The sequence below is a fragment of the Anguilla anguilla genome, chromosome 11, assembly GCF_013347855.1.
Source record: "Anguilla anguilla isolate fAngAng1 chromosome 11, fAngAng1.pri, whole genome shotgun sequence".
In the NCBI taxonomy this organism is placed as follows: domain Eukaryota; kingdom Metazoa; phylum Chordata; class Actinopteri; order Anguilliformes; family Anguillidae; genus Anguilla; species Anguilla anguilla.
The window spans coordinates 3,062,809-3,075,719 of NC_049211.1; the positions used below are offsets into that span (position 1 = coordinate 3,062,809).

Sequence of the window (12,911 nt, forward strand, 5' to 3'; positions counted from 1 at the left end):
CTATTAAATGTGTTCCTTCCTGTTGGATCCTGTTTTTAATGGAATTGCGTTTGTCGTGTTCTGTCCGGCATCACTAGCTCTGTGACGTTTGTTCAATGTTTTTTGAATAAAGAAATGATTTATTGAATGGCCTGTGGAGCTCGGTGCAGTGTTACCTCTGTCTGTTCCGGAGGTCTGTGAATGTGCTGGTCTGCCTTGGCCGTTGAGATGCTGTTAATGGTAACCACACTATTCCGTGAGCGTGAGTATGCAACTCACACTCTGGATGCAGTGAATCTTTCTCTCTCTCTAGTTCTGTGATTTTCATTTCTCTAGTTGTGTGAACTTCATTGTTTTCGCCTTAATATTAGCAACCAATTCAGATCCGGGAAACCAGGTGAGGTGAGTTAACTGTAATTGATTGTAATTAATTGATCGATTAAGTGTCCAGTAACAACAAAAACCAGCCAGATCTGCCAGGACCAGGAATGAAGATCACTGCTCTCGTTTAATTTATAGATATTGTTTAAATACGTTTTCATCAGACTTTATTAACTTGTCATATAGCTTCAGTTATGTCTAGGGCCACCAGTTTGTCTCCCCTTGTTATCTCGCATTGTACTTCAGTTCTCCGCCAGTTAGAGGTCGCTGTAGCTTCTGTCAGGTCATTTCTCGAACGATAATAGCATTTGCACTATCTCAATCTAAATTGATGAAGTGATTTCCACTAATTAAGTACTGGTGATTGACGGCAGCGTTTACAAGCGACACTCGCATGTTAAATTCAGTTCGATTACTTCTTACTGTCGATTCTTCGGCAGGGGGATAGAATTAATTGGTAAAATCGTCTGGCTGAGTTAATAGGTGGAAGCAAGGCATGGCTAGGTCATTACTTTCTAAACCCCGGACTTTTCACCTCTGCACAATCGCAGGTCTAAAGTGCATGAATATTTAAGCCCTGGCACGCTCTGTAAGAGAAATCAACTTTAAAAATGTGGAGGATCCCATTATCGCTGTCAGTATAATTTTGCGGCACAAATCTGGTACAAGTGGCAGAATTAGAAGGAAACGCCGTTTTGGAAACCACGACGTTATAAAAGAATTGGTACAGTTTTGTCAAAATCTCTGGCAGGTAGGACCGTGTGTTGCCAGGTGATCTACATTCTTGAGGGTCCTTAACGGATGACGATCGAGGTAACTATGTTTGGCATCGTAGAGATGACATGCATTGCAACCTATGAAATGGATGCGTTTTTGTTTTATTCTGTTTTTTTATTTCTCGTGTCCTTGTCTGAATCGCCCTTTTCCCCGTACAACTGAGCTGAAAAAAAATATTCCGTCTGAGTGGTAAAATCTCCCCAAGGGTAATTGTAGCAACAGCTGTCTTGTAAAACTCCACAGGATGCCATTTCGCAATGTCATCAAATCCAACGCTTGGATGCATACTAATTGCAAGTGTGTGAATAAACCATAGGAATAAACCCGTCATTGTGTCATTTAGAAAAACGTGTAGCTTTTTGCAAGTACTAAATTGAATACGAATTTCGGAGCAAATAATAGACGTATTCCACAGTTTTTTAAAAAGAAATATGTTGATAAAATTTTGGTTGGTTTGATATTGTTTAATGATACGAGGGAAAATGAGACGCTTATGCCATTTATCGCTTTACATGGTTTTTATAGTTTTAGTTCTCCCCTTCTGCCTCCCACATATTTAATCTCGTGGGCAAACTTGTATGTATGCAGGGCCTGTATTCTGCACCTTATCTGTGTTTGCTGCAGACTGCAGTCAAATGGCTTGCATCAACATCAACAAGCGCCTTCGAAATGAACTGTGACGTATGCGGAAGTAAGTGGGAGGACCAATGAACTACATTGGGGCGGACATTTGTAGTCTGTCACCATAAAACACAAACTAGCTCGAGTGATATGTTATCATTCATCATTATAACGAGTATAACGGAACCACTGCTACCGCGGTACAGGGGTTGAGTGGATGAAGGAAAATGACGGGCCAGACCACGAGGAAACGCCTTTGGAAATTCGTGAAAATAACATGTCTGAGTTTGACATTTCTGCTGGCTGTGCTGCTGCTCGTGGCGGGGATCAGGACCATGTCGCTGGACGTGAACGCGGGGCTTCAGTTGGCGAACTGGGAAAACACGAGTGCCATTGCTCCCGATATCAGTCATCAACAGAGAGAGCAGCTCTTGGCAAGTTTCAAAGGTCAGAATGAAATATTCACGTAGTTGCATGAATGAAAACGAAAGGTTTTCGTTTTTTTTTTAAACTTCTTAAATGTATGAGAAGTTATGTGGATTTGCTAAGGTTTGATACGCAAAGTTGCAGCTGCAAGTTAAAAAATCAATCACTGCCTGTTCACTTGGTTTGCAAGCTAGATGGATTATTGTATTGTCATTTATAAAATTATTTGAAATTTCTAGCTGCGGACAAACTAGCGACATTTAAGTCAGCATTCGAGGAAGTTGTGGCTAGCCTGCTTTACGTTCACTAGTTGTGTAACATCAGGCTGTTGTCATTTTGTAATTATGCGGTACGTTCGTTTTTTTTAGTTTTTTTTTTTTTTAATTCTGACTTTGGTTTATTCTTTTCATTTCCCGAAGCGGCGATTCGGATTCCCACCGTGTCTTTCAGTGAAACGGACCGGAACACCACTGCGCTCGCGGAGTTCAACATTTTGCTGAAAAGAGGTGCTGCCACTTTCGCCAACTGCCAATGTATACCAATGTTGGACCTGTGGGGCGTTAGCTATTGTAGTCATTGCTCACTTCTGTGGAATGTTGACAATTATTTATATGCGATATTGAAATGGCAAGACACGAAAAGCGTGCTACATTTAGCTCCTTAAACAATACTGTCCCTCCCTTCCTGCATCCTGTGTACAGTGCCTTGAAGAATTATTTGCCCTCGTCCTGATTTCCTCTATTATTACATATTTCTCACACTGAATGGTTTCACATCTTTAGTATAAAAATGTAATATTAGACTAAGGGAACATAAGTAAACACAAAATACAGTTTTTTTTTAATTGTTCAATTTTTGCCTCTGCTTAGCGTTCCCCATAGTGTTCTCCTCTGAGCTGGTCAAGCATGAAGTGGTGGCCAGTTACAGCCACCTGTTCTGGGTGCCCGGCTCGAACCCCGCCCTGACGCCCTACATGCTGCTCGCGCACATCGACGTGGTGCCGGCCGCGGAGAGCGACGGTTGGGAGGCCCCGCCCTTTTCCGCCGAGGAGATCGACGGTTTCATCTACGGCCGCGGCACCATCGACAACAAGCAGTCCGTCATGGTTAGAACTGGGAAAAGAAACCTTTTTAAATCTGTTTTTATTTGCGCTCGTTTTTACGCGATTAACAACGCTGGTTCCAGTGCTTCCCATTTTATGAGGAGCAGCTGGGTCCCACGCGGCACTCTCTCTACCCCACAGTTCATGCACCGTTATCTCCGTTACACTCTGAGAAAGGTACCCTGGAGGTGCTTTTTTTGTGCTTTAAGGAACAGATTTCCCAAATGTACCCGAAGGTGCAATAATGTTCTATTTGGGTACTAATAAGTAGGTTTTACAAGCAAAAAAGATACAAATGGTACAAATGACTTTGCTTTTCGTGCAGTTTTATGTACCTATAGGGTGCCACGCCAGTGAGAAGCGGTTGTACCTTCATCAGCACTTTTTCATGCCTTTTTTCTGATAGTGTAAAGAGCATGGTTGTCCAGTGTAAAGCTTGGTCTAACCAAGCAGGCTTAACACAAATCTGGGCGAGGAAGGCCTAAAACCACCATGCATTTTCATTGCCTTGAATAATGACTGAGTTAGTTCAGTAATTGCAGAGTGAAAGGCTGCTTATAAAAGCACTAATCGGAGTTCCTACCTGTTTCCCTAAAAGGGCATCCTGCAGGCGCTGGAGTACCTGTTGGAGAGAGGGTACCGGCCCCGACGGGGGTTCTACATCGGCCTGGGGCATGACGAAGAGGTGAGTCACCTGCGCAGAGCTGCGCAAACCTGCGCACGCAGGTGAGCGGGACTCTTAGCTCACTGCGTTAAAAACACGCATTACCTGCAGCACAGGTGCATTACCTGCAGCATGGTCACATAAACTGCAGCACAGGTCCATTACCTGCAGCACGGTCACACAAACTGCAGCACGGTCACATAACCTGCAGCACAGGTACATTACCTGCAGCACGGTCACATAACCTGCAGCACAGGTACATTACCTGCAGCACAGGTGCATTTCTGCATTAGTGCAGCTCGAGTTAAAATGTTTTGGCCTTTGGACTGGTTTTTTGGGTGTGCAGTTTAAACGGTCTCAGTTGGAATGACTAAGCAGTTGGACCTTATCTTAGGCTATAATATTGATTCTTCAGTAGAACGTTTCTTCCTCTCTGCGTATTGCTGTTGTTTCTGGGTCTTGCTTGTGCAGGTGCAGCTGGGGGTGGAACCCGGCTTTCCAGCTGTAATCAGCAATTAACACGAGCGATCTTCAGAGTACCAGAGTGGTTATTAGCACATTGCTTTTCTATTATAACACGTGGCGCATTGTTTCAAATACTGTAATTGACTACTTCCTGTTTAAAGGGTGTTTTTGAAACATTGAATTAACTTAAGAAGGCAAAAATATTCCTGCACACAAAACTCCAGTAAAAAAAACCTTGCATTTGAGTGCAGGCTTTTTTTTTTTTTTCCTTTTCTGCATTTCACCTGCTGCCCCATTTGACATAACTGTGGGCCCCTGATCCACAGATTAATAAATTTGCCTTTAAACAGTGCCCCGTACGGTCTGCAGGAGTACAACACTCAGGACACGCCCAAATCTATGTCCCCCCAACCCCCCCCCCAAAAAAAACCTCTTTCTCTAGCTTCCCTTCTACAAGTTAATTCTAGTGGCAAAGGATTACCCATCAGTGGAATGTTATGGCCTGACCATTGTACTTCTCATAATGCTTGGGATATTGGTGATTTATGAATCTAGGCCATTTCTTTGTGTACTTAGTGCAAGTCTCTATGAATTAGAGTGTCAGCTAAATGGCAAAAATGTAAATGTTGGTCTGGCCCCCTGCCTGACCCCCTGTCTGGTCCCTGTCTCTCAGGTGAGTGGCCGGGAAGGTGCTGTGAATATCGTGAAGGTGCTGAAGTCTCGTGGGGTGAAGCTGGCGTTTGTCCTGGATGAGGGCCTGGGCGTGCTGGACGGGATTATCAGCGGTCTGGATGGGCCTGCAGCTCTGTGAGGCTCTGTGTGTGTGTGTGTGTGTGTGTGTGTGTGTGTGTGTGTGAGTGTGTGCGTGCACGTGAGCATGTGTATGTGTGCGTGGTGTGTGTACGTGTGTGTGTGTGCGCGTGGGTGCCCGTGTGTGTGCATGTGTGTGTGTGCACGTGGTGTGTATGTGTGTGTGTATGTAAGAGCTTGCGTGCGTGTGTGTATATGTCTGATATTTTCTCCTCTGACTCTGCGCATGGTTTCTCTCTCGGTCTCTGTGTTAAACGTGCTTGCCTTGCGGTCCTCCTTCGCTCCAGCATTGGGATCACTGAGAAGGGCATGGCCAACGTGAAGCTGAGCGTCACCACCGCCCCTGGCCACTCCTCTATGCCCCCCAGGCAGACCAGCATCGGCATCCTGGCTGCCGCGGTGACCAGGTGAGACCCCCAGAACCCCCACACGCTGCTGCTGCCGCCGTGGGTTACAGATAAAAACAGCCAGGAAGCCAACGTGTGGGGAAAAAAAATAAACGGGACTGTACATTCATGTGAAGTACAGTATTGGCGCAAATTATGGAAACGCTGTGCTTAAAGATGTTTAGTACCCTTAAAACTTTAATCTGTGCCCTTGTCTTCTGTTGTAGTTTCTCTGAGCAGTTTTCATCTGTAAAAATGTATTTGAAACAGATTATAAAAATTCTAACAGTAAGATACATTAGACTGCTCAATTTTGTAGGCACAAATTAATATATATAGGTATTTGTAATGATTATTACTTGTTTTATTATTTCTTCATTTTTGTTGATATTGCACTTACTGCATATTACATTTATTTTGCCAAGATAGAGAAGCGGTTGCAAGATTAATCCTCATTAATCCTCAAACCGTGTTTATAAATGTGTGTTTCCACCATTTGCGCCAGTACTGTACATTTCGGTAGGACAGAGATGGTGACCACGGTTACGGCCTGTTAAAAACGAGCCGCTGTCCCCGGCTACTTCCTTCCACCTGCCTCCCGTCAAAGCGAGTCAGCTTTTATCAAAGCGGGCAATTTGTTACGCAAAACACGGTCGATAAAGCAAACAAGCGGTCATTCAGTGTGCGTATTCGCGTATGGTGTGGAACTGAAATGAGAGCGGGTATCACCGTTAGGCCGGAAACACACCCTATGTTAGCACGCGAGCGCAGACGCCTCGAGCTACGCGAACTCGGTTTCACGCGTAGTTTTGTTCTGAAAATGTGTCACCTGACATTCTTAACGCAATGCAAGCGCGCGGGCATTATAGCAGGCGACGACAGAATGAAGCCGTCGCCTTTCGCTCAGTCTTTCCACAGCTGTCCTGGATCGCCCCCCTTGAGGACTCTGGTTTATTACCTCCACGTGGCCATGAGAACACACGTTAAGTGTGTACAACCGGCCTGTGCGTTGGCAGTGCATCGGTTTGGCGTTGCCGTTTGCGTTTTGCATACTTACGTAGGGTGTGTTTTGGGGCCTTAGAGTATTGCTGATATAAAGGGAAATAAACCCTTCATTTCAGCTGACTGGTAAACGCGTGGTTCAATCAGTCAATCAATCAAATTTTATTTGTATAGCGTATTTTATAGCAGTTGTCACAAGAGTTCCATGCTAATTGTAATGTGCCCCCCCCCCCCCAGATTAGAGGCAAACCCGATGCCTCGCCTGTTTGGCTATGGCCCCGAGCGAGGGACCTTTGAACACTTGGCCCACAAGGTAAACACCCCGCCCCGCCCACACCCTGCCCTGCCCACACCCTGCCCTGCAGCGTTCCCACAATCCTTCAGGAACACTTCTATCCCCAATGGGTTCTGGGAAGACCTGCACACCCTTACTAAGTTTTTTTTTTTTTTAATTTTATTTTAAAAAACTAAAAACTGTCATATCCATTCCCTGTCACTGTAATTCTGTGTTCCACACCATGCAACATGGATAGGTCTTGCCACGTCCTAATGTGTGAACTTTTCAAATGGGTATTGATTTCCCTTTAAGCAGCAAACTTACATCAAGCTCCAAAGCAATATACATATGTTTTTGACTGTATCAAAGTAATTTAGATCAAGTGAAAAAATAAATGAACAAAAACTACATATCCCAGGGTGCTCTAGAACTATTTACTCAACTTGATTTATTGTTTCTTACTTTGATCTCTTGTGTTTTTTGTTGCTAGTTTGGACTTCCTCTCAAGTTCATTATGTCCAACATCTGGCTGTTTTCCCCTTTACTTGGCAGGTAAGTACTTTTATTTGCAGAGATTTTTTTTGCCTGAGTCTTTGCTATTAAATAAATTACATCAATTAAAATTTACATTTTCGAATTCCATTCCTGTTTCCAGGGTAATGGAGCGAAAACCAGACACAAATGCCTTTGTCCGAACAACACTCGCCGTCACCATGTTTAACTCTGGCGTGAAGGTACTGCTACCAAACCCCCAAATTTATAGTATCAAAATGAAAAACCCAAATGATTTTGAGTGCAGTGTGTGACATCCTGGGAGGGAGATGCAGCAGAGAGAGAGAGAGAGAGAGCGCACCCACACCGACACAAAATCAAATAAACAAAACGGCTTCACCCTTCGCCCACACAGGTTTCCGGTCAAAAACAATAAACGAAAACAACAAGCTGAAATAACAGCTGGACAAAAGAAAGCAAAACCCAGCCACAGCTTCTCAGCTCGCCGCTGGTCTCAGCTGGACAGTTCTTCCCCTGCCGGTTCCTTTCTCTGTCTTCTGTGCTGGGACAAACACAAACTCAAAACTAGACTTTCTCTGCGTGTGTGTGTGTGCGCGCTCCCAGTCTCGGCCCCGTGCCGTGGAGAAGAACACACCTTTAAGCACCTGGGCTGATTCCTTAATGCAACCCAGGTGCGTGTGCTCTCTCCACCGGTCGGCGTGGCCGAGACTAATCCGCTTCTCCCTCGGACCGAATATCACATTCAGCCTTTGAAGAAGGTGAAAGCTGAATCTTGAGCGACATTTATTTGATGTGCGCTGCAGTTATGCCTTTTATCCAGTAGGTGGCACACTTATCACAGTCTTTGGCAGTGCTCTGCAATTTGTATTGTGTATTGTATTGTGGCTTATTTGAGTCTCTCTCTCTCTCTCTCTCTCCCCTGACAGATTAATGTCATCCCTCCATACGCCGAAGCCTTCGTAAATCTGCGCATTCACTCTGCGCAGACGGTGCAAGAGGTGAGCATTGTGCACCTACGCAAAACATCTGTCACCTAAGCAACCAAACATTCTGTCAAGTCCCAAGATAACTGTTAGAGGGGTTATAATGCTGTTGATGTTATCACTGAAGCATCAATCCACTGGCAGGGGTGTTCAGCCTTATCCGAAAACGGTTGGTGTGGGAGCAAGTTTTTGGTCTAGCACTGCAACACCTGATTAAACTAATTAACTAATCACGGCCTTCAGTCAAGACCTTGATAAGCAGAATCAGGGGTCTCAGTGCTGCACTAAAACTAAAACCTGCACCCACACCGGCCCTTTTCTGGATAAGAGTGGACACCCCTGTGCTGAGGCACTGACGTGACCAATGCCCTCCCCCCCGACCCCCCAGGTTCTGGATCTGATCCGGTCCACGGTGGGTGACGAGCGGGTGAAGGTGGAGCTGGTGAACGGGTTCGACCCGCTCCCTGTCAGTGCGTACGACGAGACGGCGTTCGGGTACCAGATCATTAAGAAGACGACGCTGGACATGTTCCCCCAGCTCACCGTGGCACCTGGTGAGTCATCCCCTCACTGGCACTGGGGTTGCCAGGTACAGGGAATATCCCCCGACCTCTGCCTTGTTCACCCTGGGGTTGCCAGGTACAGGGAATGTCCCCCGGTGTACCACCTCGTTCACCCTGGGGTTGCCAGGAACAGGGAATATCCTCAGTCCTCCACCTCGTTCACCCTGGGGTTGCCAAGTACGGGGAATATCCCTGCCCACCGTCTCCTCCACCCTCAGTAGCAGTGTTAAATCAGTGTTAGGCATTCTTCCAATGATATGGAGTAGTGTACTGCAGATTTAATGGGTCCTGTTATATGACTGTTAATATTGCAGTTATACATGCGCGCTCAGCACTTTCTGTGACTTTAGTATCTGAAATTAAGAAAGTATGTTTGTGGTGATCAAACAGAATGTTTAAATGTGTTAGGCAATGCAGTGCATTGTGGGTAGGTCACAGCAGGGCCGTAGTCATTTCCTCTCCAAATGTTTCTCTAAGTGAAAAAATCTTTTGGTATGAAGACCATTAAAATAAGAGTCTCTGTTGTTCTGAGTTTGAAATCTATGCCCAGGCGGTGTTCGTTTGGCGGATTTCGGAGAAGGCCGTTGCGCCAGATTAGTTCTTTTTGTCTGCTTTTTCTTTCGCCAGGCGTGTGTGTTGGAAACACAGACAGCCGCCACTACGTCGACCTGACCACAGACATTTACCGATACGCTCCTACCTGGTTTAAACCTGGAGACCCAGGCAGGTGAGTGACTGTCTCTGTGCAGCTGGATGAACACTGTGGCAGCTGTGGGAGGTGCACAAGGGGACGGTACAATCAAAATGGACTCCCGGACAGAGCCCAGACCCCCACTGTAGCACTGTTTAGTCCAGGGTCCATCACAGAGTCTGTAGGCAGTCAGGTTTTGTACAGAGAGAACTTCAATTTAATCGGTGAGACCTTTCTGAATTACATTGTAAATCACCTCCTCTCCTTGCAGTACCTGTGTTATTTTTTTAGACAGCCCTGCTGTACGGACTGCACACCATGGCCTGTGGGCCTCAAAGTGGGAGGTGCTTTCCTTAATGCTTCAGTGTGCAAGGTCACATACGGGATTAGAATGTTCTTAACTGAACATTCTAATGCTGATGCAACAATCGCTGCTGGCGACTGAAAGCAGCGGAGTTCTAGAACATTGGCTTCTTTTGAACGAAAACATTCCAAAGAAAACGTACCCTTCAAAGAGGGTTAAGGAGCTGTGTCACAAACCCAGTGCTCTTACCGTACCGTAAAAGCTCCGGCATTAACCCGGTGCCCGTGTGCCCCCCCCCCGCCTCGCGCGACCCAGGTTCCACGGCGTGAACGAGAGGATATCCGCCAACAACTATGAGGAGCTGGTGAAGTTCTACTTCCTGCTATTCCAGAACTGTGACATCACAAAGCTGCCGGAGACGCACGGCAGCGACCATGAACTGTGAGTGGGGGGGGGGGGCGGGGGCTGAGCACCGCCCACGGGCACACCACTGGCCGCTCGTGCCCGAGGGACCTTGATCAGACGGGACAGCCTGCACTATTTGGGTGTGATTATGTCAAAGTGGCGGGACGGTCGCCATGGAGATTTCCTTGAAATGACTGTTGCAGTGCGAAAGAGGTCATGTGACCTTTTTTGAAAGTGATTAGTTGCTGATTAGCCTTGTCAGTGAAACTAATGCTGGATTCACGTGTGATTTTGATGACTACTGTGGACATAACGCAAAGCGTGTGCCTTAATTTTACAATACTGCTTCTGAGCCAGTGTGCAATCTTATGGATAAGAGCGTCTGCTAAATGCCTGTAATGTAATGTAATGTAATAAAAATAATTCTAATAATTTGAATACATGTCTTTATATCTTTACAAAGTCTTGCGTCTGCATTTGCCCCAGTCAAGAATTTTACAGTTACTGACAGACCTTGCTTTACAAACAGATGAAGTATTGTTGGTAAAGATCACCAGTAGTCTGCCATTTTTGTAGGGTGTACATTTGATGGTCAGGGTGTGCATGTCGCACGCTGTGTGACACACCTGGGAGGGAGATGCACCCTAATTTGCCGCATGGAGAGAGAGAGAGAGAGAGAGAGAGAGAGAGAGATGGAGAGCTCACCCACACCAACACAAAATCAAATAAACAAAACTTCTCTGTCACGGGTTCCTGGGCAAAAACAATAAACTAACACAACAAACTTAAAATAGCAAAAGAGAGCAAAGCAGCTTTTCAACTCACTGCTCTTTAGCTTTTCAGTGCCGTTTCTTTTGTCTTCTGTGCTCTCCGAAACTGTGCTCTCTGTCTCTCTCTCCCCCTCTCTCTCTCTCTCTCTCTCTCTTCCCCCCCCCCCCTCTCAATTCAATTCAGCTCAATTCAAAAATGCTTTGTTAACATGACGAATTTCAGGACATGTGTTGCCAAAGCTTTACAAAACGCATTACAAATGTACATAAACTGAATTATAATGTACACAAACTCATGAATTATAAACGAATAAACGTCTAACCGGTAGCTACGTGTTGTGCAGCCAAATTTTGGGCGCATTTTTCCCAGGACAATTTGAATTTATCTAATTCGGGTAGATTTGTAATTTTGTCGTGAATTTTGGGAAGAGATGTGCACAGTGGGAGCACAGCCTCTCCTCCCTGGGCAGCCAGGTCTGCCCGTGTCGGCCTGTCTCTGTCGCTAGGCTGTGAATCTGTACTTCGCCAATGTTTTCCTTAGCTTGGGGTTTTTCACTGTGGTCTGCCACTGTGTATTTTTAGGGCCAAATAACATGCCAATTTGCTCTTTTCTTTTTTGTTTAAGTTTGCCCATAAGTAATGTACTCTCTCTCTCTCTCTCTCTGTCTTATCTGTCTCTCTCTCTCTCTGTCTTATCTGTCTCTCTCTCTCTCTCTCCCTTTCAATGCAATTCAATTCACTGAGCTTTATTGGCATGAACATATTGCCAAAGCAAACAGGAAACATACAAACACAAGTTGTATAACATGAACAACACGTAATGCTTCAAAAATGATAACTGGAGTTCAAATATAATGGAAAAAAAAGTAGTTAGTGTTTTGAAAGTGTAAACTAAAAAATTAATAAGTAAATAAAATAGATATAGACAATAAATAACTTCATCTCCCTTCCTCCCCTTGAAGAATGGGAAGTTTCTCATTGTCGGGAAGGTTTGGGAAATTTAGGAAAACCTGTGTAATTTTGTGGAAGAACATTTCTCTTTCTCATATTTTGGGCATTTTAGTAGAATGTCTAGTACTCTCTCTCTGAGGAGGAGGAACAGGATGCAAGAGGGGGAGGTAACGGATCTCATTACTGGTTTTTAGGGGGATGGTTTCAGAACGGCTCCGTATAGAACACGTGTATTTTAGTTTGCATAGCAATGCAAGTAAATGAGGCTATTTGTGTTGTGGATGATAAGCAACATTCTGCAAGGCATGGGTGGAATTTGAATGGTTTTGTTTTTATACTCTGGTTTTTATTGTGTTTTTACTTGTTTTATTTATTGGTTTTATTCATTTCTTACTGGAGGTCTGTTTTCTGATGGGTTTATTGTTCTGTATTGGGTTTCATTTTTCTTTTAAAATCTTTCTTGGTTCTTTTTATCCTATGTTAGTGTCTTTTACGAACACTGAAGTGGAATGAAGGATACCGCTTATTTATTTGCCTCTGAAATTATATTTGCGACGATCAAATAAATGGGACATAAAATTCAAAAGAACGGCCTTGGCCATGGACAGTGCCGAATGCCACAGTGTGCAGTTAGCTAAAATTAATATTAATAAACACATTTATTAATATTAATACGTAAGTATAAAAAAGTACATCCACTCGGAACATTTGCCCACTCCAGTGCTTTTTGCTCTAGGCACTGTGCTTTGTTTGGACAGCGGTGTGAAGTAAATGTTTGATGAGGAGACAAAATAGCCCAAAACGAAATTGGAGACGCTTGTGAAGGCATCCGTGGGGCCGT

The 12,911-nt window shown here is 44.8% G+C and overlaps 1 protein-coding gene across 1 annotated transcript; it reads left to right on the forward strand.

Annotated features, from left to right (window-relative positions):
* The first annotated feature begins 836 nt into the window (after positions 1-836).
* Positions 837-10,787, forward strand: LOC118207943 (N-fatty-acyl-amino acid synthase/hydrolase PM20D1.2-like). The gene is made up of 14 exons (XM_035382160.1): positions 837-1,173; positions 1,762-2,205; positions 2,604-2,690; positions 3,054-3,289; positions 3,885-3,971; positions 5,089-5,222; positions 5,513-5,632; positions 6,851-6,926; positions 7,381-7,442; positions 7,546-7,624; positions 8,330-8,401; positions 8,775-8,940; positions 9,577-9,676; positions 10,260-10,787. The coding sequence occupies exons 2-14, from the start codon at positions 1,986-1,988 to the stop codon at positions 10,387-10,389; spliced, it is 1,569 nt and encodes a 522-aa protein (XP_035238051.1). The 5' UTR covers positions 837-1,173; positions 1,762-1,985; the 3' UTR covers positions 10,390-10,787.
* The last annotated feature ends 2,124 nt before the right edge of the window (positions 10,788-12,911 follow it).